Source organism: Macaca nemestrina, chromosome 2, assembly GCF_043159975.1.
Source record: "Macaca nemestrina isolate mMacNem1 chromosome 2, mMacNem.hap1, whole genome shotgun sequence".
NCBI classification, from domain to species: Eukaryota; Metazoa; Chordata; class Mammalia; order Primates; family Cercopithecidae; genus Macaca; species Macaca nemestrina.
In genome coordinates, this window is record NC_092126.1 from 82,484,259 (window position 1) to 82,509,267 (window position 25,009).

Genomic DNA, 25,009 nt, shown 5'->3' on the forward strand with positions numbered 1-25,009 from the left:
CCCCTCCTGCAAAGTGTTCACCGGCCTGCTCGGCCAGCGAACAAGCAGAGAGTAGCATCAGCACATGATAAAGCCGTAGGGCTTTGGGAGCAAAAAGGGTTTTGTGCTCCCAAAGGGCGGGGCTACCTCCCCAAAGGGAGGGCTTCTTGAAGGAGGTGATATCTGGATGGTCGGAAGGAGGCTGCCAGAGGGCAGAATGCTTGGTGCGTTCTGGGCATGCGCAGGTACTTAACTATACTCAGATCAGTACAGACAACCGGGAGGCGGGCGGGGCCCGATCTACATGTGTTACTAAAGGCCAGGGGTTGCGTCTAGATCCTGCTGCTCCTGGCACAGAATGCCAATCACTGAAACAATGAGAATTCCCAGGGAAGAAGGCAATTGCCAGGGAAGAACAAGATTTAACATGAGGAACATTATATTTCAGATGAAAGCGAACAAAATTTTCTTATAGTTTTTAATAACCTTTTAAAAAATAAATTTAATATACTTATTCCAGACAATTTGGAAATTTCTTTTTTTTTTTGAGACCGGTGCTCAATCTGCCGCCCAGGCTGGAGAGCAGGAGCGCAATCTCGGCTCACTGCAACCTCTGCCTCCGGGGTTCAAGCGATTCTCTGGTGCTGCAGCCAAGGAGATGGGAAATCAGTCTCAAATCTGTCTCCCCAACCAATTAGAATCAGGGGTTTATATAGCGAGAAAGAAATGTGACTACTTGCAGGAAATCAGGAATTAGGGAGGGGTAAGGAAGAGGAGTTAGTCAACAGGAATCAGGTGGTGGCTTAGGGAATCATGATAGGTGAGGGATCTGGTGTCTCGTTGTCCAGATGTGATGATCTGGTAAGTTTCATTTCCTTGATACTGAAACGGTAATAGTTTCCTTATCACCCTTGCAGGGCATGTGATGGCGAGGCAGAAAAACAGGGTCTGGAGGTAGGGAACATAAGGCCGATTCACACTTCAGCTATAACAGGAAATATCCTCTCCATAGGGTGTACACCATAAACGACTTTGTAACCTTACTTCATCTTCTTCATTTACACAGGGCGTACTCCAAGTAACCAATTGAATCCTCTAAGGGGTATTTAACTCCCAAAAAATTTGTAACGGGGCCTTTGAGCCCCTGTGCTCGGCCCACTCCCACACTGTGGAGTGTACTTTCATTTTCAATAAATCCCTTCATTCCTTCCTTGCTTTGTTTATGCGTTTTGCCCAATTTTTTGTTCAAGACGCCAAGAACCTGGACACCTTCTACCAGTAACAATGGGGGTGTGGCTTGCTTCTTTGGTGCTCTGCTGAAACCCTTAGGGGGAGCATGCAGACGGGCAGGTTGTGGGGCACGTGAGCTCGGAACCCAGGGCAGTGTCTAGGAGCGAAGGCTTACAGCCTCTGAAGGGAAGCTCCGGTAGGCGTGTGTTACAGGGTGCTCTTTTAGTTTTGCTGTCTATAGGCGGATTGTGTTAATCAGCTCAGTTAGACCCTCTGTCTTATCGCAAGGACAGAGGGCTTTCTGCATCCTGGGGTTCTTGCCTTGTTGTACCGGTAAAATCGGATCACACAATGGGCTTGGAAAATGAATGCAAGGTTTATTGAATGGTGGAAGTGGCTCTCAGAGTTGGATGGGGAGCCAGAAAGGGAATGGAGTGGAAAGGTGGTTTTTCCCTGGAGTCTTCGCTGACTACGCTGGCCAAATTCCCCTCAGTCTACGCATTGTTCTACCTGTGGATGGTCTGGCAGTGTCCGCTGGTGCCTGTCGGTGTGCTCTTCTGCTCCTCTATTCCTCTCAATGTCCAGCCACCTGTGTGCTCCTCCACTGGTGTGTTCCTCTCAACATCCAGCCGCTTGTGTCTGTGCCTACTAGGGTCTCTGGGTGTTTGTTTGTTTGTTTTTTGAGACAGTCTCCCTCTGTGGTCCAGGCTGGAGTGCAGTGGCATGATCTTGGCTCACTGCAACCTCTGCCTCCCAGCTTCAAGTGATTCTCCCACCTCAGCCTCCAGAATAGCTGGGATTACAGACACCCACCACTATGCCCAGCTAATTTTGCACTTTTAGTAGAGACAGAGTTTCACCATGTCGGCCAGGCTAGTCTCGGACTCCTGACCTCAAGTGATCCACCTGCCTCTGCCTCCCAAAGTGCTGGGATTACAGGCGTGGGGCACCGCGCCTGACCCTTTAACCCATTTTGGTTTGATTTTTGTATGTGGCAAGAGATAGGAGTCTAGTTTCATTCTTTTGCATATGGATATCCAGTTTCCCCAGAATCATTATTGAAGAAACTATCTTTTCTCCAATGTATGTTACTGATACTTTTGTCAAAAACAAGTTCACCGTAGATGTATGGATTTATATCTGGGTTCTCTATTCTGTTCCATTGGTCTATGTGTCTATTTTTATGCCAGTACCATGCTATTTTGGTTACTTTAGCTCTGCAATACAATTTTAATTTAGGTAATGTAACTCCTCCAGTTTTGTTCTTCTTGCTCAGGTTAGCTTTGACTATGCTGGGTCTTTTGTGGTTTCATATAAATTTTAAGATGTTTTTTCTATTTCTGTGAAGAAGGTCTTTGGTATTTTGATAGGAATTGCATATAATCTGTAAATTTCTTTGGATAAAATGGACATTTTAACAATAATTATTATTCTAATCCAAGAACATAAAATATCTTTCCTTTTGTGTGTGTGTGTGTCCTCTTTAATTTCTTACATCAATGTTTTATAGTTTTCACTGTAGAGATCTTTTACTTCTTTGGTTGAGTTTATTCCTAGGTATTTTATTTTAGTTTTAGCTACTGTAAATGAGATTATTTTCTTTTTATGATTGTTTGCTGTTGGCATATAGAAATGCTACTGATTTTTGTATGTTGATTTTGTATCCTACAACTTTACTGAATTTGTTTATCCATTCTAATAATTTTTTTGGTGGAGTCTTTAGGATTTTCCAAATATAAGATTATATCATCTGCAAACAAGGATAATTTGAGTTCTTCTTTTCCAGTTTGGATGCTCTTTATATCTTTCGCTTGTCTACTTACTCTAGCTAAGACTTCCAGTGCTACATTTATGGTAGTTAAAGTGAGCATCCTTGTATTGTTCCAGATTCTAGAGAGAAGATTTTCAGTATTTCCCGTTAGTATGATACTACCTATGGGCCTGTCATATATGGTTTTTATTGTGTTGAGGTAGCTTCCATCTACTCCCAGTTTGTTGAAGGTTTTTATCATGAAGGGATGTTGAATTTTATCACATGCTTTTTCAGCATCAATTAAAATGATCACATGGTTTTTGGCCTTCATTCTGTTGATAGGATGTATCACATTGATTGATTTGTGTATCTTGAGCCATCCTTGCATTCCTGAGATGAATGCCACTTGGTCATGATGAATGATTTTTTTAATGTGTTGTTGAATTCAGTTTCCTGGCATTTTGTTGAGGATTTTTGCATCAAGGTTCATCAGGGACATTGCCCTATAGTTTTCTTTTCCTTTTCTTTTTTTCTTTTCTTTTTTTTTTCTTTTTTTTGGTGTGTCTTTATCTGGTTTTGGTGTCAGGGTAATACTGGCCTCATAGAATGAATTTGAAAGTAGTGTTTCCTCCTCTATTTTTCAGAATAGCTTGGGTAGGATTGGTATTAGTTCTTCTTTAAATGTTTGATAAAATTCAGCATTGAAGCCATTGGATCCCAGGCTTTTCTTTGCTAGGGTAACTTTTTATTATGACTTTGATCTTTTTACTTGTTATTGGTCTATTGAGGTTTCAGATTTCTTCTTGGTTCAATCTTGGTAAATAGTGTATATCTAGGAATTTATCCATTTCTTCTAGGTTTCCCAGTGTGTTAAAATATAGTTGATCCTCGGAATTTCTGCTGTATCAGTTGTAATGTCTCCTTTTTCATCTCTGATTTTATTTATTGGGTCTTCTCTCTTTTTTTCTTAATCTGGCTAGAAGTTTATTGATTTTTGTTCATCTTTTCAGAAAACAACTTTCCATATCATTTTATTAATTTTTTGGATTGTTCTTTATTTTAATTTTATTTATTTCTGCTCTGATTTTTATTATTTATTTTCTTCTGCTTTTTCTTTTATTTTTATTTCTTTCCTTCTTCTTTTTTTTTTTTTTTTTTTTGGACAGCGTTTTGCTCTGTTGCCCAGGCTGGAGTACAGTGGCATGATCTCAGCTCACTGCAACCTCTGCCTCCTGGGTGCAAGCAATTCTCATGCCTCAGCCTCCTGAGTAGCTGGGATTACAGGCACACACCACCACGCCTGGCTAATTTTTGTATTTTTAGTAGAGATGGGGTTTCACCATGTTGGCCAAGCTGGTCTTGAACTCCTGACCTCAGGTAATCCACTTGCCTCAGCCTCCCAAAGTGCTGGGATTACAGGCGTGAGCTATTACTCCAGCCTTCTACTAACTTTGAATTTGGTTTGCTCTTACTTTTCTAGTTCTTTAAGATGCATCATTACATTGTTTATTTGAAGTCTTCCTGCTTTTTTGATGTAGGCACTTACTTCTATAAACATTCCTCTTAGTACTGCTTTCACTGTATCCCACAGCTTTTGTTATGTTGTGTTTCCATTTTAATTTGTTTCAAGAATTTTTAAAATTTTCTTAATTTTTTTCATCGACCTACTGGTCATTCAGGAGCATGTTGTTTAATTTCCATGTATTTGTATGATTCCCAAATTTCTTCTTGTTATTGCTTTCTAGTTTTATTCCACCATGCTCAGATAAGATATTTAATACGATTTTGATATTTTTGAAATTTTTAAGACTTGTTTTGTGACCTAAAATGTGGTCTATCCTTGAGAAGGTCCATGTGCTGAGGAAAAGAATATGTATTCTGCAGCTGTTGGGTGAAATGTTCTGTAAATATCTAGGTCCATTTGGTCTATAGTGCAGATTAATTCCAGTGCTTCTTTGTTGATTTTCTGTCTTGATCTGTCCAATACTGAAAGTGTCCAATGCTGAAATCAACAGCCATTATTATACTGGAGTCTATCTCTTTCTTTATCTCTAGTAATATTTGCTTTACATAACTAGGTGATCCAGTGTTGGGTGTATATATATTTACAATCATTATATCCTCTTGATGAATGAACCCCTTTATCATTATATAATGACCTTTTTTGTCTTTTTTTTATAGCTTTTGTCTTGAAATCTATTTTGTCTAATATATGTGTAGCTACTCCTGCTCTTTTTGTTCTCCATTCACATAGAATATCTTTTCCCATTCCTTTATTTTCAGCATATGTGTGTCTTTATAGGTGAAATGTATTTCTTGCAGACCACACATCAATCACTGGGTCTTGTTTTTTAAAATACATTTAGCACCTCAAGAGCAATTCCTCAGAGCCCAGCACAGCATCAAGATTTGCCCAGGAATTGCAGTCCTTGTGACCTGGACTGCCTTTCAAGTTTATTTAGAACCCCCAAAGCACTTTATCCCACAGTATTGGGGCTAGCCAGAACTCAGGTTCCACCCACTGGCATGGACAATTCGCCTCTGGCTAGGGCTGGTCTAAATGCTCCCTCCATGAGCACCACCTGAATTCTACCCGGTATTGCTTTCCACTGTGACAGGCAGCACTGAAGTCCATTACAAAGCCCCACAGTCACTTTCCTCTCCCTCCCCAAAGCACACATATTCTCTCTCTGTGCCACATGGCTGCTGCTGGGGGATGGAAGAGGGATGCTTCTGACAATCCAGGACTGTCTTTCCTACCCTCTTCAGTTCCTCTTTCCTTGCTATGATGTTAAAACCAGGGACTGTGATTGCAAACTTGATTTTTGGTTCTTATGAAGGTGCTTTCTTTTGTGAATAGTTGTTCAATTTGGTGTTCCTGTTGGAGGGGATGATTGCTAGAGGGTTCTATTCAGCCATCTTGCTCTGCCTCCAGGAATTTTTTTTTTTTTAACAAGATGTATTTGTACAGAATTCTGTCAGCTATGACTCCCTGTTGAAGAATTTTCTTTCTGATATAGGGAAGGCATGTTTTGCATGGGAGGTTTTAGCTCCTGTTTTCAAGGAGGGAAAGGGAAGATTAGAATACACTTCTTGCATCTGCCATTTTTCAAGTGTCTTTAGCTTAAAGTAATCCTCATACCAAAGTGGCATATTTTGGAGTGGCACATTCTGCCACTCTTTATTACCATTGTATGAATTTCCAGTCTGAAGTCAATTAAGGTTACTTTTAGTTTGTTTGTGGTTCACCGGTTTTTAGAATGAATAGATCTGCTGAGTGAGGTTTTAAGCAAAATCTTGAAATTCTTTTAACTATAAATGGGTTTTTATGCTAACAGAGAGAGTCACGCACCATATTGACCTCAGGAACCTAGTCTTACCTATCCAGTTTGTGCATAGACGGACTTGGAAACAAAAGCATGAACACTCACTGTAAATTTGAGAGGGCTAATTAGTTTCTTAAATGATTTTCTCAGGTGTTGGAGTTACACAAAGAAAGCTAATTGTTAAACTATCCAAATCTTGGCTCCTTCAAATGAAGATGCAACAATTATTTAATTTAGAAACCACCCCACCATAATATTGGATTGTAATAATAAGTAAATTAGATCACATTTGGGTAGCAATCCCTAGGGGAAAAATGGCCAATAAAGACCAAATCTTCCCCATTCTCATTTACTGTGGCAGAATTACTGGCAAAGCTATTGCAAATCAGGGCTTTACAATCTCCTTTTATTAAACCCACAAATGAAGGTGAAATATGGGCGTATATATAGCTTTCAGGGTGCCGTCAAATTGATGGGATATATGATTAAGGTGAGATAACGTACACACACAATTAGATATTCTAAGCAGGTCTTATTATGGAGAAAGATGAATGTTAAGAGAAATAAGTTATTTCATGTGTCTGGAAGCCCAGACACCCTCATATTAATTCTAATCCACATAAATTTCTCCCAGGTGACTTTGTTGTAATGCTGCACAGTAAAATCAAGTCTAAAATCTCACACCCAAGAATAATGATTTTAATAAATGCCAGGTTTCCTGTAAACAAGTGATGTTAAAACTCTAGGTGAGGTTGTGTCCAATTCTCTGCTCTTACTTACGCTTCCTACGATGTTCTGAGAAGAGCCCTTTCAGTTATACAATTTCTTTATCTGTGAAACAGGGCTAACAGTGATGCCTCCTGCATAGGATTGTTGTAAAGATTGATTAGGTTACTTTAAGTAAAGCCTGGAGTACATAATCATTGTTCTAGGTGTTCCCTATTTTTATTTGTATTATTGCCTCAGTCTACATACTGTGGAGAATTTTCAGAAATTTGCAAGTAGGAAACTGGAGATTTTACCTTACGGGACTAAATAGTATTAGATAAATTTAATCTGCCTGATGACTAAATGACAAAAATGTTGGAGACAGCTAGTTTTAAACAAAATCAGTGTTAAATATTTCCTTTTATTTAAATAACACTGTCTTGGAGCTGGTTTTGAGTCCAGGCATAAAGCAACAAGCTCCTGAAGCACATAGTGTTGTGTTTTGAGGAACAGTAGTGTTATGTATGGAACTAGAAATGTATCCCCTTCATCTAGGGACCAGGCCTCTGCGATGGATGAGAGGCCCAGATACTCCAGAAGGACTGCCTTCATCCTAAAAAGAAGTTCAAAGACGCTACCGCCAACCTTGCCACTATCATGTCATGTTGTTCTCTGCCTTTCCGCCATAGACTCTGTGTGTGTGTGTGTGTGTGTGTGTGTGTGTGTGTACTAAAGACTTACCCTTCTGAAATACAATATTCACATCTTGCATTTATAAGATTTATAAGCCTAGTAGTGTAAGTCTGCTGATTTTGTTTTCACTAAAGATTATCTTTAGTTCCTTTGCATTTTCACATAAATTTAAGAATCGGCTTGTTAACTTCTACCAAAAAAGAAAAAAAAAGTTTGCTAAAATTTTGACTGACATTACGTAAAAACTATAGATCCAATTGGGGGAATACTGACATCTTAACATTATTGAGTATTCTAATCCATGGACATGATTTGTCCCTCCATTTATTAGACTTTAATTTGTTTCTGGATTGGGCTTTAGTTCATGTCAATTAACTGCAGTTTCAAATGTCTCGCTTAGACAGAGTTAAGCTCCTTCCAGCCAGGCTTCAGTACTTAAGGCCATGAAACTACAGGACCTCTGTTCTTTAGTCCGGCCTGCAATTTTCCCTGTGGCCACTTAGCCAGCCAAAGACTAATGGGAAGAACTAGTTAGTGGGGAGAACTGACTTTGCATTTGGGGCTACTCCAGATTCTAATCCACTATGCCAGCCTACACATGACTGTTAAAAGTTTGGCAGGTTTATTCTTCTCCCGGAAGTTCCTTTGCCTGTGCCTATTAAAGAGTTGTTTCTCTGCCTGACAGTCCTCAAACTTGTAAATGCCATCAGGCATGAGAGGGTCTACTCACAGGTCTCTCTAGTTATTTAGGAAAAGCTGGTGCATCTCTAGAATATAGTGTTTTTTGGGGTTTTTGTTTGTTTGTTTTTGTTTTTTTGGGTTTTTTTTTTTGTTTTTTTTTTTTGTTGTTTGTTTTTGTTTTTTTTTTTTTTTTGCTTTCTTTGTATCTTTGGCTCTCTGGTGGCTTTAAGGAAAAATACTACATCTTAAAATATGAGGTTTTTTCCCTAGTGTTTTCTCAGTGTTATGGTAAGAGCAAGAATCTTTTACAACCTTCTACATCCTACTGGAAACATTCAGAATAGGTTTTTTGTTTTGTTTTGTTTTGTTTTGTTTTTAAGTGAAATTAGGCTGGGCACGGCGGCTCATGCCTGTAATCCCAGCATTTTGGGAGGCCAAGGCGAGTGGACCTGAGGTCGGGAGTTTGAGACCAGCCTGGCCAACATGGTGAAACCCTGTTTCTACTAAAATTGCAAAAAAATTTAGCTGGGCATGGTGGTGGGTGCCTGTAATCCCAGCTACTCCGGAGGCTGAAGCAGGGGAATCACTTGAACCCGGGAGGCAGAGGTTGTAGTAAGCCGAAATCACACCATTGCACTCCAGCCTGGGCAACAAGAGTGGAACTCCGTCTCAAAAATTAATAAATAAAACTGAAGTTAATCTCTTTTTTTTTTTTCATGTGAGTCTACGTGTTAGGGGAAGGAGTCTACACTTTAATTCTTCTAACATGAAATGCAAAAACCTAAATTTTATGTTCTGTCATAATTTCAAGCAGTAAGTTTAATCAACTAGGTTTTAATTTTATTTTTTTAAGGATAGCAAGTCTGGTGGCAGGTAAATTCTGATTTTTTTTCATCCTTTTCACAATATTTCAGATTTTGAATATTTGAGCTTTTCTTCACAATAATGTCAAAAGACATAAAATCAGTAGAACATTCACCTAAAATTCATCAGAGAAATGATCCACAGCACGTCAATGATAGAACATTTTTCATTGATGCCTCTAATCAGAGCTTGACTGCCATTCCGTTGGAAATCTTCACATTCACAGAATTAGAAGAAGTACATTTGGAGAACAACCAGATTGAAGAAATTCCCCAGGAGATTCAGCGTTTGAAGAACATCAGGGTCCTCTACCTGGACAAGAACAACCTGAGGAGCCTGTGCCCGGCGCTGGGGCTGCTGAGCAGCCTGGAGAGACTGGACCTGAGCTACAACCCCATCTTCTCCTCCTCCCTTCTCGTCGTCAGCTTCCTCCACGCCCTGCGCGAGCTCCGGCTCTACCAGACCGACCTGAAGGAAATTCCCGTCGTCATCTGTAAAAACCTCCACCATCTCGAGCTGCTGGGACTGACCGGAAACCACCTGAAATGTCTGCCCAAGGAAATAGTGAACCAAACCAAGCTGAGGGAGATCTACCTGAAGCGAAACCAATTTGAAGCTTTCCCCCAGGAGCTCTGTGTTCTCTATAATCTGGAGATCATTGACATGGACGAGAACAAAATCGGTGCCATCCCAGAAGAGATCGGGCACCTGACGGGGCTGCAGAAGTTCTATGTTGCTTCTAACAACCTTCCCGTTCTGCCCGCGTCCCTGTGCCACTGTAGCCAATTGTCGGTGCTCGATTTATCCCATAACCTCCTCCACTCCATCCCGAAAAGCCTCACCGAGCTCAGGAAGATGACGGAAATAGGGCTGAGTGGGAACCGCCTGGAGAAGGTGCCATACCTCATTTGCAGGTGGACCTCGCTGCACCTGCTCTACCTGGGAAACACAGGCCTGCACAGGCTGCGGGGCTCCTTCAGGCGCCTGGTCAACTTGCGCTGCCTGGACCTAAGCCAGAACCATCTAGACCACTGCCCGCTGCAGATCTGTGCGCTGAAGAACCTTGAAGTCCTGGGACTGGATGACAATAAAATAGGACAGGTACGGATTCCCTTTCTGGCTGTGACTATGCTCTCATCCAGGGTCCTTCCTGCCCTAAGTTGGTTCTGTGTCTAAACAGCAAATTTAAACTGACTTTATGGGCGAAAATCCAAGATTACTAAATATTCAACAAGGTGATAATTTGTATTACTTTCTTTTTCCCTAATAGCAGCAGTAATCATAATAGTAGCTAATGTTTATTTAGAGGGTGTATGTGCCAGTCACTGAGCTAAGTGTTTACATGGATCATCTCATTTACCTCTCACAACGACTGTGTCCTCAATGATATATGAAGGAAGTGAGGGGCAGGGAGCTTAACTAACATGTCCAACGCTACACAGCCTGTAAGTGATACAGCCGCGATTCCAGCCTACAGCTGCCAGGCTCCAGGGTCTACATTCTTTTTTTTCCCCCCCCCCAAGATGGAGTCTAGCTTTGTCGCCCAGGCCGGAGTGCAGTTGGGTGATCTCGGCTTACTGCAACGTCCGCCTCCCGGTTCAAGCGGTTCTCCTGCCTCAGCCTTTCGAATAGCTGGGACTACAGGCACCTGCCACCATGCCCAGCTAATTTTTGTATTTTTAGTAGAGACAGGGTTTCACTGTGTTGTCCAGGCTGGTCTCAAACTCCTGACCTCGTGATCCCCCCGCCTCGGCCTCCCAAAGTGCTGGGATTACAAGCGTGAGCCACCGCGCCCAGCCCAGGGTCTATATTCTTAACAAAGACTATCTCCCGACAGAGTTTCCATTAACAGCAGATGTTTCTAATACATACAGCCTTAGAAGCCTAAAGTTTCATCCATAGGAAACTGCAAAACCAGATCTGTCCCTAGAGAAACTGTCCCGTGTGTGCAGGGTAGCATATTCAAAAATGGTCATTTAGCATTGTTGATAATCATGAAATTATGGGAGACAATCTAAATGTCAGTAGGGGAGTGGGCAAATAAACTTCAATATATTCATAAAATGAAGTTATATAGTAATTTAAGTGAACTGGTACTGTACGTGCCAATATGGATAGATCTCAAAATTGTGATGTTTGTTGAAAAGAAAACCTAAGGTTCTGCATCAAATTGAAGAACATTTTGATACCATTTATAAATTTTAAAATCACACAAAACTATATATAAATATATATATACATACACACATATATACACAACACATTTTTTATGGATATTTTTATATATAATGAAAATATAAAATACTAACTGGAAGAAAACTAAATTCCTGAAGGTGGCTACCTCTGGGAAGAGAGAAGGAAGTCAACAAAATAGAGAAGCAGCTGGGTGCGTTGGCTCACTCCTCTAATCCCAGCACTTTAGGGGGCCAAGGAGGGAGGATCATTAGAGGCCAGAAGTTCAAGACCATACTGGGCAATGTAGGAATGTGCCTTTAAAAACCAAGAAAGCAAATGGGGAAGAGATCCTAAGGGGACTGAACTTAATTGCAGTGTTTCATTTGGTTTATTAAAAGATTTGGGCAGTTGGGCATGCATGGGTTTATGTTTCTTTATTATTTTATAATATTCTATTTATTTTAATTTTATTTATTTATTTTTAAGATGGAGTCTCACTCACTCTGTTACCCAGGCTGGAGTGCAGTGGTGCTATCTCAGCTCACTGCAACCTCTGCCTCCCGGGTTCAAGGGATTCTCCTGCCTCAGCCTCCCAAGTAGCTGGGACTACAGGTGTGCGCCATCACACCCGACGAACTTTTGTATTTCTAATAGAGACTGGATTTCACCATGTTGGCCAGGCTGGTCTCAAACTCCTGGCTTCAAGTGATCTGCCCGTTTTGGCCTTACAAAGTGCTGGGATCATAGGCGTGAGCCACCATGCCTATCCTATAATGTTTGATTTAAAAAGAAAAAAAAAAACAGCTGTTAAGAGCAAAAGACAACTGTAGAGGGAGTAAAAAGGGGAATTTGGAAATCAACAACTATAATCAAATAATAGGTCTGCTTTACCTGGCCATGGACACCAGTCTCATGTGTTCCCCATACATTACAAAAGTCCTGGTCCTTACAGGTTTATTATTAAAAATCTTTTTTTTTTTTTTGAGATGAACTGTCGCTCTGTCGCCCAGACTGGAATGCAATGGTGCCATCTCGGCTCACTGCAACCTCCACCTCCCAGGTTCAAGTGATTCTCCTTCCTCAGCCTCCTGACTAGCTGGGACTACAGGCGCCTGCTACCACACCCAGCTAATTTTTGTATTTTTAGTAGAGGCAGGGTTTCACCATATTGACCAGGCTGGTCTCAAACTCCTGACCTCGTAATCCGCCCACTTCAGCCTCCCAAAGTGCTGGGATTACAGGCGTGAGCCACTGTGCCCGGCTGCTAAAAAAATCTTTTATTTGATTTTTTATTTCTAGAACTTTTTTCCCCAAATTGCGATGGGGTTTTAAAGCTGCCTTTCAGAAAGTAACATTTTGATGGTAACTTGTAGATTTAGGACGAGATTCTAGGACTTAATCTCTACTGATGTAGCAACTCACCTTGGAGGATTTTTGAGGTTCCGTGAGAGCCTATTCCTGAACTATTCCACTGCTGATGTAAGAAATTCCTTTTAGTGGACAAAGTCTGTCATTCTGCAGTTGGAGTGAAAGACTTAAAATATAAAGTACATGTGGGAAGGATGACACGTTATACTGAGCCATGAATAATACCAAATCCTGTTCTGAGAGAAATTTTAAGAAATCAAAGGAGCGAATCACACACAGACTGCTTGTTAAAAATAAGCTTCATCCAATACCAAGTTTTACCACAAGTCAAACTGCACTGAAATGTAGACAGGTTAAATATTACTGTATTGAACATGACAGTCTCTACGTACCATTGCTTTTTCCTCTTCAGTTATTCTGATGGGCTTTGTGTGTGTGTGTGCATTTGTCCTCCCTTCTCAATTTCCTCTCATGCTAATACCACCTTCCAATGCATTTCTCTCCTTAATGAAACATGGCCTTTAAGCCAGCTCATTATCTCTCCCTCCCCAAAGACTCAAGCCTGACCAGTAGCTTTTACTTGCCTGTGTGCATGCAAAAATATCTGATTTTCAATGTGCACCTAGATGGATTTTATTTGTAGAGTATACTTCTATTAAAGGAGAAAACCAGGCCAGGTGCGGTGGCTCACGCCTGTAATCAGAACACTTTGGGAGGATGAGGCAAGTGGATCAACTGAAGTCAGGAGTTTGGCCAACATGGCAAAACCCATCTCTACTAAAAATTCGAAAATTAGCCGGGCATGGTGGAGGGCACCTGTAATCCCAGCTACTCGGGAGGTTGAGGCAGGAGAATTGCTTGAACCCAGGAGGCAGAGATTGCAGTGAGCTGAGATTATACCATTGCCACTCCAGCCTGGAGTGGGCAAGAAGAGCGAAACTCCATCTAAAAAAAAAAAACAATGTACCGGATCCCAAAATGGCTATATGTCAATTATAGTGTCATCAGTAATTGTCTTCATCTAATGCTCTACAGATTTTCTATTCTATACATCTAGATTTCTTCTCATTATACTTTGCTATGACTGTGATGAAACTAACTACTGGATCTTAAATATTCTGAAAAAATTTTTTGAACATTCAATGTGCTTTGAAAAAGAAAAGCTAAGCCTTTATGAGTTAAGTAAACAGCAACAAGAGTGAAATTTCTAGGTTATAATGAAATGGTTAGATTGAAAAATATTTTTTTCATTGTTTTGGATTGCACAGAAGGCAGGCATTTTGTATTGAAGGGCTCCAAGTGCTTGATGAAGAATTTTGAAATAGCCAAAGAGGAAAGCTTAAACATCAGTTTCTCCAGAGACTGACTTGATCTAATTAAAATATATAGGTAAATTTTAAAAACTGGAAAACTGTTACAGCATTTTTAGGAAAATGAGTCCTTACTCTACACAAAAAAGAGAAAAATGCATTATGGAAGATTCCAAGTATGTGAAACTTTTACAGATAGGTTGTCCTACAGTGAACTTTCTTTTTTCTCCAACTGTAAGTGGCTCATTCACCAATGACCTGTCTGTTCCAGCTATCGATAGAGAGGTGGGGTGGGAGCAGCTCAGCTGTGCTCTAGCCAGAATGAAAGTCGGGTGACTGACTAGGGAATGGCCAGGAAGAATGTCCATGAGCTCAAGCAGGGAACTGTGGGGAAGGATTTCCCAGTTAGGAAGTAAGCCAGATAAAGGAACATATGAGTTAAGGAGCTGTTGAGCTACATAGCTGGGATTTTTTTTTCTACAAGAAAATAAGGCATCTCTGCAACCCAGTCAACAGAGTGATTGTCACATATTTTAAGAACGAAATTTTTCCCATGTGGTTCCCATGGTCCAGAAAGAAACCGATAGGCAGACAACATGGTGAAGCTGATTTTGGCTGTACTAAAGTGGGAAATCTGATGGTTAGAAGTAGCCATAGAAGACAATGAGCTTTTCTTCACAGGAGGTGGTGTTTAGATACAATCGGATGGCTCGCTATAGAATGTATGCAACCACTGTATTAGAAGGTTGAAATAGAGAACTTTCTTAAGGCCTTCCAGCCCTGAAAGTGTGGCACTCTGTGAAATGCCAACCCAGTTCCCACATAGGGTACACAAGCCTGGGTATTCACTGAAAAGCGGAACACGACACGATAGGATCATAATGGAGTTCACTGAACACTGATTAAATGATGTGAATATATGTTTGCCTTCAACTGAGATTTCAACTGAAGTTTCAAAATTATTAAAGCCTTTTAGGATGAAGAGTCATATCACTAAACGTATTAGTTCCAGTAACTGAATTTATTATGAATATTCTTATTGCATTATTACACATGACTTTAGTATTTTTCTTTCAATAGTGTCAAGCAGTTGCCACACTACAGTCCATAAATGGCAAGAACGTAGGTTAAAAATTGCTCCAAATTTTTTTTTGAGACAGCCTCTCACTCTGGCACCCAGGCTGGAGTGCAGTGGCACAACCTCGGCTCGCTATAACCTCTGCCTCCTGCGTTCCAGAGATTCACCTGCCTCAGCCTCCCAAGTAGCTGGGATTATAGGCACCCACTACCACGCCCGGCTAATTTTTGTAGTTTTTAGTAGAGACAGGGTTTCGCCATGTTGGCCAGGCTGGTCTTGAACTCCTGACCTCAGGTGATCCACCGGTCTTGGCCTCCCAAACTGCTGGGATTAAAGGCATAAGCCCCCGTGCCTGGCCACAAAAAATTGCTCCAGTTTAAAGTGGTGCATAAAAGTGAAATCAGAGACTTTAGATCCAAAGTATAAATACTGTAATGCAGATACGTGCACAAATTTTTCATCAGTAGGAGAGGCTAAGTTACTCCACTTGTTTAGCAGTCTGCCTCAAAACCAAAAGCCCAATTTATCTCTGCTGACTGTTAAAAATAATCTTGACCTGAAACTTATCTTTTTGGAACACTTCTAGTTACCTTCAGAATTGGGCTCACTTTCAAAACTGAAGATACTTGGACTAACAGGAAATGAGTTCCTTTCCTTTCCGGAGGAAGTCCTTTCTTTAGCATCTTTAGAGAAATTATACATTGGGCAAGACCAGGGATTCAAACTTACCTATGTGCCAGAACACATTAGGAAACTGCAGGTAAGCCTCCCCAAATGAGCAGGCTAAGAAGCACCTGCCACTGCCTCTTAAATTGACTGAAACTGAGAAAATATGAGGTCTCCACAGGCTGGATGTAGCATCATCCATACTAGATTTCCAGCTTCAAACAAGCAATCATTTTTACATTTTGAGGTTTCCACTGTCTGTGAACAACCCTTCATCATTTCATTGTGATTGCTGCTGGATGTGTCCTACCATACTTCTTTCCACTGTGTGATCTGGTGTGTTTCAGTTACAGAAATTGGGTCTACTTCTTTCCATTTAACTCCCACTTTTTATAAGTAGCCCCCCGAAAACTGGACTATTTTGAAGTTAAAGAGTATCATACAAGTGACGTGCTAGGAGCCTGCATTTTGGTGCCCAGGATTTCCTGTAAGGGGAAGTGAGACCTCTCTCCCTGCTTGGAAAAGGGAAATCATGTTGCACCAGCTTGCTGGATCTACAGGGCCATGAGGAATACTTGCAAAGCAATAGGATAACTTCATTCAAAGTAGCCATACTAGAGTGTCTTCATGTGTTCATCCTTTAAAGAACTATTTTTTTTTAATGTTCCTGTTGTTGCACGTTTTTTTTTTTAGACAGAGTTTCACTCTTGTTGCCCAGGCTGGAGTGCAATGGCACAATCTCGGCTCACTGCAACCTCCACCTCCCGGGTTCAAGCGATTCTCCTGCCTCAGCCTCCCAAATAGCTGGGATTACAGGCGCCCACCACCACACCTGGCTAATTTTGTGTTTTTAGTAAAGACAGGGTTTTGCCATGTTGGCCAGGCTGGTCTCGAACTCCTGAACTCAGGTGATCCACCCTTCTCAGCCTCCCAAAGTGCTGGGATTACAGGTGTGAGCCACCGTGTCTGACCTGCTGCACTCTTAATGATGATAAAGTAGGCGTGGGCCGCCACATAACCCCCAGTCATGCAATGCCATGTACAGCATAGGTAGTTCTCACTATGACACAGAGAGTCTATTCCTAATTCTCCATTCCTTTACCCTGTGTTCATAGAACACCTTTCATCGTCTTTTCCTTTATACCTGTCGTGCCGCAATCTTAGGGTGAAGTACAAACATTAGATTTTTGCCCAGTGAAGTTGAAAATAGTTATTTTGAATACATTCAAACCCATTCCCTGTGCGTTTTGGCTACTTTCACATGACGCAATATTGGGTTGATAGTTGAAGCAATTATCATTCTGTAGCAACTGCCACAGATAATTAGCTATTAAAAAAGAGTTAATGATAAATGTAGTTAATTATTCAAATTATTTTTTCATAAAGTTCTGGTGAAACAAATAAGCACTAGATGTCTGTAGTCTCTTTTCCCTGCATAAATGGAAACCAAGTCTAATGGATTTACTCAAAAATAATTTTATGTCTTGATGATGGTCCTTTAGACATGCTTTTTCCCTTTAACCCAATGCATAATTTCCCCCATTGAAAGTAAAAAAAAAAAAAAAAAAAAGCATAGGCACCCACAGGTGATTCTGGTTACTATAATTAATTAATCAAGGTATATTATTATGGTATACTCATGTTATTTCAGAGTCTTAAAGAGCTATATATAGAGAACAATCATCTGGAGTACCTGCCCGTATCCTTGGGGTCAATGCCTAACCTAGAAGTTCTTGATTGCCGGCACAATTTGCTTAAACAACTTCCAGATGCCATTTGCCAAGCACAAGGTGAGGAAACTTAGTAGATTCACAGCCTAGTAGAGTTTGTGGCCAGTACTTCCCATGGGAATGGCTTCCTTGCCTTGCTAAAGACCGATCTGAGTGTTGGGAGAACTGAGTCTATCCCATTACTTTCTTGCAGGGCTCACTCAGTGACATGGGGGAGGCCAGGTGTCCTGATTAGTATAGCTAAGAGTCTTGCAAAGGCAGTTAAGTCATTTATTAGAATGGAAAAGTAAATAACAACTGCTAAGAAAATTAGCATTCACTCATACATTCATTACACTACCAACAAGAATTTACTGTACACTTACTGTATGCCAGAATTTGGAATTGGGATCCTGCAGTAAATTTCATCTAGGTCACTGAGTCACTTGAATAAAAGAAAAAGTATTGGCCCACAGTGGTGAAATTAGCAAGGGACTTTCTTGGACCTACATGATTGACCTGGAAAACTATATATGATTCCTATTTAAACAGCCAAACATTTTCTACTAGACTAAGCCATTCTTTGTGTGTACATTCATCCATCCACTTAACATGCTTTTGCTGAGTACCCACTGGGACCAGATTTTAAATGTTTCTTTTTTTTTTTTTTTTTTTCTGAATCCCTAGGCTTATGCACATGTTTTCAAACTACGGCGATTTTTTTTCTTTCTTTTTATTTTTTTAGACAGAGTCTCGCTCTGTTGCCCAGGCTGGAGTGCAGTGGCAAGATCTCGGCTCACTGCAAACTCCGCCTCCCGGGTTCACGCCATTCTTCTGCCTCAGTCTCCTGAGTAGCTGGGACTACAGGCGCCCGCCACCTCGCCTGGCTAGTTTTTTTTGGGGGGGTTGTGTTTGTTTGTTTGTTTGTTTTGTATTTTTAGTAGAGACAGGGTTTCACCGTGTTAACCAGGATGGTCTCGATCACCTGACCTCGTGATCTGCCCACCTCAGCCTCCCAAAGTGTTGGAATTACAGGCGTGAGTCATCGCACCCGGCCCAAACTATGGCTATTCTTTAATGAAAAAAGAATGAAGACATATTAGAGTGGAAGCTGATGCCTACTCATAAGACACTCAAAAATTGGGGGCAAGGCCGGGCGCAGTGCTCATGCCTGTAATCCCAGCACTTTGGGAGGCCAAGGTGGGCGGATCACCTGAGGTTAGTTCAAGACCAGCCTGGCCAACATGGCAAAACCCCATCTCTACTAAAAATACAAAATTAGCTGAGTGTGATGGCACATGCCTGTAATCCCAGCTACTTGGGAGGTTGAGGTAGGAGAATTGCTTGAATCCGGGAGGCAGAGGTTGTAGTGAACCAAAATCACACCACTGCACTCCAGCCTGGTGACAGGGCGAGATTCCGTCTCAGAAAAAAAAAAAAAAAAAAAAAAAAAAAAAAAAAAAAACTGGAGGCAAGGGGTTGTATGCAGTACTCCTTAGTAATGCTCCTGACCATAAACTTTTATACTGTCCCTGGTCCCTGGAGGAGTGAAATATTCTCAAAATTTTCAGTGTTTTCTATTTTTCTGTCTCTAATATTTATGGACACTGGCTTCAACAACTTTGAATTGTTATAAAGAAGTTGTAGGCTGGGTGCGGAGGCTCATGCCTCTAATTCCAGCACTTTGGGAGGCCGAGGCAGGTGGATCATGAGGTCAGAAGTTCGAGACCAGCCTAGCCAATACAGTGAAACCCCATCTCTACTAAAAATACAAAAATTAGCTGGGCATGGTGTTGGGTGTCTGTAATCCCAGCTACTCAGGAGGCTGAGGCAGGAGAATCACTTGAACCCAGGAGGCGGAGGTTGCAGTTAGCCGAGATTGCGCCACTGCACTCCAGCCTGGGTGACAGAGCTAGACTCCGTCTCAAACAAACAAACAAACAAAAATAGCCAAGTGTGGTGGCGTGTGCCTGGAATCCCAGCTACTCAGGAGGCTGAGGCACTTGAGTCGTTTCAACCTGGGAGGCAGAGGTTGTAGTAAGCCCAGATCATGCCACTGTACTCCAGCCTGGGCAACAAAGTGAGAGACTCTGTCTCAAAAAAAAAAACAAAAAACTCAATAGCCCGCTGAGCTTAGGAGCAGCAGGGTCTGAGAGTGATTTTTCCCAGTGGGCTGTCAGTTTCAGCTAAAAACTGTTGCTCTAAACAAACAAAACATTTGGAATATCTGGAGACTGAATTTTGTTCTCTTCATTATGGGAAGGAGCAAACATAGAGCTAGAACTTTTATTAGATGGTAGAAAAAGTTTTGTTGGATCTTGTGCATCTTTCCTCTCATCCTTTTTGCAAATGCAGAATTGGATCCCTCATCTATGTGGGCAGGATTAGGTGACAAGTTAATATTGTTTGTTCTAAGATGGATCCACCATTAAAAAAAAAATCTTTTCAGCTTTGAAAGAATTACTGCTGGAGGACAACTTGCTCACCCATCTTCCGGAGAATTTGGATTCCCTACTGAATCTTAAGGTTCTGACACTGATGGACAATCCCATGGAAGAACCCCCAAAAGAAGTGTGTGCTGAAGGCAATGAGGTCATATGGAAATACCTCAAGGAAAAGAGAAATAGGAATATAATGGCAACAAAGGTAAAATCAGCCCAGATTCTTGATAAGAGTTGCTTTAGAGGGAGTCTAATGGTAAACACATTACAGATTATCCTATGGAGCAACTCCTTACACCCTTGTCCTGCTTCTGAAAAGAAAGGTTACTTAGTAACTTTTGTGTCCCCAGGGCTAAGGGTAAGAAGATTTTTTAATGTCAGCCCTAGTATTTTTGTCTTTTATGTCCCTTATTTCTTTGTCCAATAAGAAGCCAACAAATAGGCAAAGGAAACCAAAACTTCAAAATTTCAAACAATCTTAAATTCTTGGACTATTTCATTGGAATGAAAAAAGCTTGTATTCACAAAAGCAGTAAAATAAATTTTAAAAATTAGAAATGAAAGCATTTATAGATGAGAGGCTGAGCCCAGGGTTCTGAGCTGCCATTAATTAGGATCAAAGGGCTGAGATCCTTGTAATTCTGCTGTAGCCCTTTGAGCCCATGAAGATGTAGGACAGTTCTGGAATGTGTCCACTTCAGCCAGTGTTCTTTGTTCTCCAACTGGCCCAAGTCCCCATCACCTCACAGCCGGATGACTACATAAGCCCTTTGACTAGTGTCCCTGCTTCCATGCCAGCTCCCATACAATATACCTTCTGCTCAGCAGTAGCACTGATGCTGTTAAAACATGGGCTAGAGCTCCCCACTCCACTGAAATTGGCAACCCTCCATTTCACTCAGAGTACGAGTCAAGTCTTCGGTCCGTAAAATCCTCTCTCAGTAGCCCTCAACCCTATCAGACCTAATGTCCTCCCTTTTATGATAAATCTTTTGTGATACCTCTTTTACCATTCCAAAATAAATTCAGAGATAATAAAAACCTACAGAAGCACATAATTTTAGTCAAAACAATCCCTGAGTAGCAATTTAAAGGAGAAAGAAAAGTAATTTGTATACAAATATATATTTCAGGCTGGGTGCGGTGGCTCACGCCCATAATCCCAGCACTTTGGGAGGCTGAGGTGGGTGGATCACTTGAGGTCAGGAGTTCAAGATCAGCCTGACCAACATGGTGAAACCCTGTCTCTACTAAAAATACAAAAATTAGCTGGGCATGGTGGTGTGTGCCTGTAATCCCAGCTACTCTGGAGGCTGAGGCAGGAGAATCGCTTGAACCCAGGAGGTGGGGGTTACAGTGATCCTAGATTGTGCCACTGCACTCCAGCCTGGGCGACAGCTATCTCAAAAACTAAAATAAAAAATTATTTCAATGTGTATATGCTCAGGATGGATTACACTTGAAAGAATGAAAATTGTGGTTTTTAATTGAATACTTCCTGAAAGCATTTTGAAAAACCATGCACCCTCTTGCACATTCTTAAAATGATATTTAATATTGCTGGGCACAAGTTTAAATCATTGCAAAGGATGTAATTTCCAGTGAATTTTAAATGTTGACATTTTAAAATAGAGCTGTTAGAACAATATTTTAACTGTATCCAGTGGAAACTGAATATCATTATGATTTGTCAACACCAATTTACAAATACTTAAACAAGTTATTATTTTATAGGCAGAATTTTTATATCTTTTCTTCTTAAACATGTACTTCCATTCTACTTTCCCCTCAAAATTGATCCTAAGGTTATATATATACACATATGTCTTTCATAGATTGCTCTTTTGTACTTCTAGGCAACAAAAATATTTATATAAATTAAATTTTAAAAATTTAAAAATGTATATACATTATAACTATTAGTAGTATAAAATCACCTAAAACAACATAAAATTTCTTACAAATTTTAAAACTTATTAGACATATAGGATTTTTTAGAACAATGTACCAAAATGAGAGGGTTTTTTTAGTGTAGTTTATATATTCATGCATAAATATTGATGATTATTAGAATAACACAGGGTTTATTACAGATTCTACTCCTGTTTTTCATTTTACAGATGAAAGCCTTGAGAAAACTTGTTCACGTAGATGAGTTAATGAGAACGGAAGAAGCTTTTTTTGCCTGTAATGTTTTATTTTTAAAAAACAATGCTTCATACATCTCTGAACTTCTTCCAGATTTGTATCCCCCAAACTGATAGCAGGTCTTAACTGACATGTTAACTAGGTTTCCCTTATTTTTCTCGAAGGTAGAATTAGAAACCACCTGTCTTGCAAAAGGATTGGTTAACCAGTCCTTAGAGTCATTCATTTTCTCATCAACACTTGTACTTTGAATTGTCTTGTGTGTGTGTGTGTGTGTGTGTGTGTGTGTGTGTCCTAATGATTTTTGGAATCCAGGGCAATGCACCATAGTAAGATTCAGGTGGGTTCAAGGCATGCCCTTCCTCTGTGGAGCACCAAAGGGGACACTGGGATGGGGGATCTGCAGTTATGTTTTTGAGATGATTTTAGGAAGGGATGCATATGGAAGCTGAAGCTCAGGAAATAGACTGTCTTCAACCTATCCATGCCTGCACACCATTGGAAAGGCTTTGTAGACCAGGGTACAGACCACACAATTGAAGACTGCTTAATCTTAAGACAATAAAAAGTCCCATAAATTTCCAAACTGCCTCTAGAGAGTAGTGCTGTTCCCTGGATCCTGATCAGTCTGCTGTTTTCACTCCCCATCTCATCTTTCCTACTCTCACTGGCTTCAGTCACAAGCAGATACCTGGTGTTCTTCCAAGGACCAAGCATGCTCCTGGCTCAGGGCCTTAACACTGGCTCTTCCTGTGCCCAGAGATGCTTCCCTCAGATACGGGCAAGATTCTGGCCCTCACTTCGTTCCATCTCTGCTTAAACGTCCTCTTATCAGAGAGCCCTTCCTTGATCCACCTTATATAAAACAGCATACCCCCAGCCACCTCTTTCATTTGTTCATTCATTTAACAAACATTTACTGAGCTTCTACTATGTACCAGACACTGTTCTAAGCCCTGAGATACATCAGTGAACAAAACAAATATTTATGTCCTCACAGCACTTAAAATCTAGTAGGAGGGAAATAAAAGCATGAAATATAAAACAAAATTAAATACTACGTTAGAGAGTGCTACTGTGGGAAAAAAAAAACAAGGTCACCCTAAGGGGAACTGAAATTGCCAGTAGTGTTTGGAGGTGGGGAAGTGGTTAATGTAAATAAGATTGTCAGAGTAGGCCTCATTGAAAAGATGACAGTCTTAGCTTAGGCTGCCACAACAAAATACCACAGAACAGGCGGCTTAAACAACGGAACTGTATTTTCTCACAGTTCTGGAAGCTGGAAGTCTAAGGTCAGAGTATCAGCATGATTGGAGTCTGGTGAAGGTCCTCTTCCTGGCCTATAGAAGCTGACTTCTCCCTGTGTCTTCATATGGCAGAAAGAGAGAGAGACAGAGAGAGAGAGAGAGAGAGAGAGAGAGAAAGAGGGAGAGAGAGAGAGATGGAGACAGAGAGAGATTGCACTAGAGAGTGCTAACTCTCTGATGTCTCTCCCTATAATGCCACTAACCTCATCATGAGGTCCCCACCGTTATGACTTCATCTAAATCTAATCATCTCCCCAAAGCCCCTTTTCCAATTTCCATCACACTGGGGATTAGGGCTTCAACATATGAATTTGGGGCAACACAGTTCAGTCCATAGCAATGACAATCGAGCAAACCCTTGAAGCAGCGGAGAGGTGAGCCATCTGAATACTGAGAAGAGTTCCAGGCAAAGGAAGCAGCGAATGTACAGGCCCTGAGTCACAACTGTGCCTGTGTGTCTGAGCAGGGAGGAGGCCTACACGGCTGGAGCAGAGTGAGCCAGGGAAAGGGGAGTTAAGAGGTTAGAGGGGTCAGGATTGGGGAGGCAGATCAGAGACGGCCTTGTAAGCCATATAAGGACATTGGCTTCTATTCAGAGAGAAATGGGGAGCCACTGGACAAGTCTGCTACTAGAGGAGGGGTGTTGCTGGGTAGGTAGGAGGGAATAGGATCCAGGGAACAAGTGAGGGCTGGCTTTAGGCAGGAGCACAGACAGCCCAGTAAGGAGCAGGAAGGCAGGGCATAGGCACTCAGATCCCCTCACCATGCACGGTTGCTCTCCATAGCACTCATTACCATCTGTCAAATTAAACATTCATGTGTTTATTTTTTACTGTCTCTTCCCTCACTGGAATGTGAGCTCCATAAAGTTGAGACAGTTATTTCTCTGCTGTTGCCCAAAAGTCTAGAACAGGCCCTGGCACATAAAAGCAATAAATGCATTTTTTTAAAAATTTGTCTGAATGCCTGGCCAATTGAGAAAGATAGAAAATAAAATTTAGAGTTCTGATCACATCCCATTCTCCACATCTTCAAGACCACGTATCAGAATAAAGAGATTTAACAATCTCCAGTTCATTGTGATACCAGCCGATGCTGAATATGGGTTTATTTTGTTTTCAGATTCAGGCGTGGTGGCGTGGAACAGTGGTACGGAAAGGATTTGGGAAATTCGGTGAACTACTAAAACCACGAAAGAAAGGAAAGACTTCTCCAAAAGATAAGAAAGGAAAGAAGGATGTAAAAGGAAAACCAGGAAAGGGAAAAAAGAAATAATCCTATAAATTGATAAATTGGAGTACTGGACCTAGATGGATTAAGAAGGCAAAATATCTAGGAATTAGATGCCTACTACATTAAAATTATTCATAAAATTATGTTTATGTGTAAAAATAAATGATTCTTACTTTTACTGAAATATTTATAGATAAAATGATATAACACCTTGGAATTTCTTCTAAATAATATGGGAGGGGGAGGGGAAAGTGGGTAGGAGTACAAGTGAAACAAGATTGGCCATACACTGATAACTGTAGAATAAGGTGATGAGTACACAGGAGTTCGTTATACTATT

The 25,009-nt window shown here is 40.9% G+C and overlaps 1 protein-coding gene across 3 annotated transcripts; it reads left to right on the plus strand.

Annotated features, from left to right (window-relative positions):
* The first annotated feature begins 69 nt into the window (after nucleotides 1-69).
* On the plus strand, nucleotides 70-24,812 carry LOC105465976 (leucine rich repeats and IQ motif containing 4). 3 transcript variants are annotated; one of them, XM_011714670.3, is made up of 6 exons: nucleotides 70-203; nucleotides 9,285-10,335; nucleotides 15,752-15,925; nucleotides 17,483-17,621; nucleotides 19,990-20,186; nucleotides 24,559-24,812. In XM_011714670.3, the coding sequence occupies exons 2-6, from the start codon at nucleotides 9,316-9,318 to the stop codon at nucleotides 24,709-24,711; spliced, it is 1,683 nt and encodes a 560-aa protein (XP_011712972.2). In that variant the 5' UTR covers nucleotides 70-203; nucleotides 9,285-9,315; the 3' UTR covers nucleotides 24,712-24,812. The 3 variants fall into 3 exon arrangements, with proteins under 3 accessions (XP_011712972.2, XP_011712961.2, XP_011712983.2); XM_011714659.2 differs by having other exon boundaries at nucleotides 87-224; XM_011714681.2 differs by lacking the exon at nucleotides 15,752-15,925 and having other exon boundaries at nucleotides 87-224.
* The last annotated feature ends 197 nt before the right edge of the window (nucleotides 24,813-25,009 follow it).

What these genes read in the sequence shown, in the direction of transcription:
- LOC105465976 (XM_011714670.3), top strand. Translation starts at nt 9,316, where the DNA reads ATGTCAAAAGACATAAAATCAGTAGAACATTCACCTAAAATTCATCAG. An exon ending in ATGACAATAAAATAGGACAG is followed by an intron (nt 10,336 to 15,751) that starts GTACGGATTCCC and finishes GAACACTTCTAG; the next exon opens with TTACCTTCAGAATTGGGCTC. An exon ending in GGAATATAATGGCAACAAAG is followed by an intron (nt 20,187 to 24,558) that starts GTAAAATCAGCC and finishes TTTTGTTTTCAG; the next exon opens with ATTCAGGCGTGGTGGCGTGG.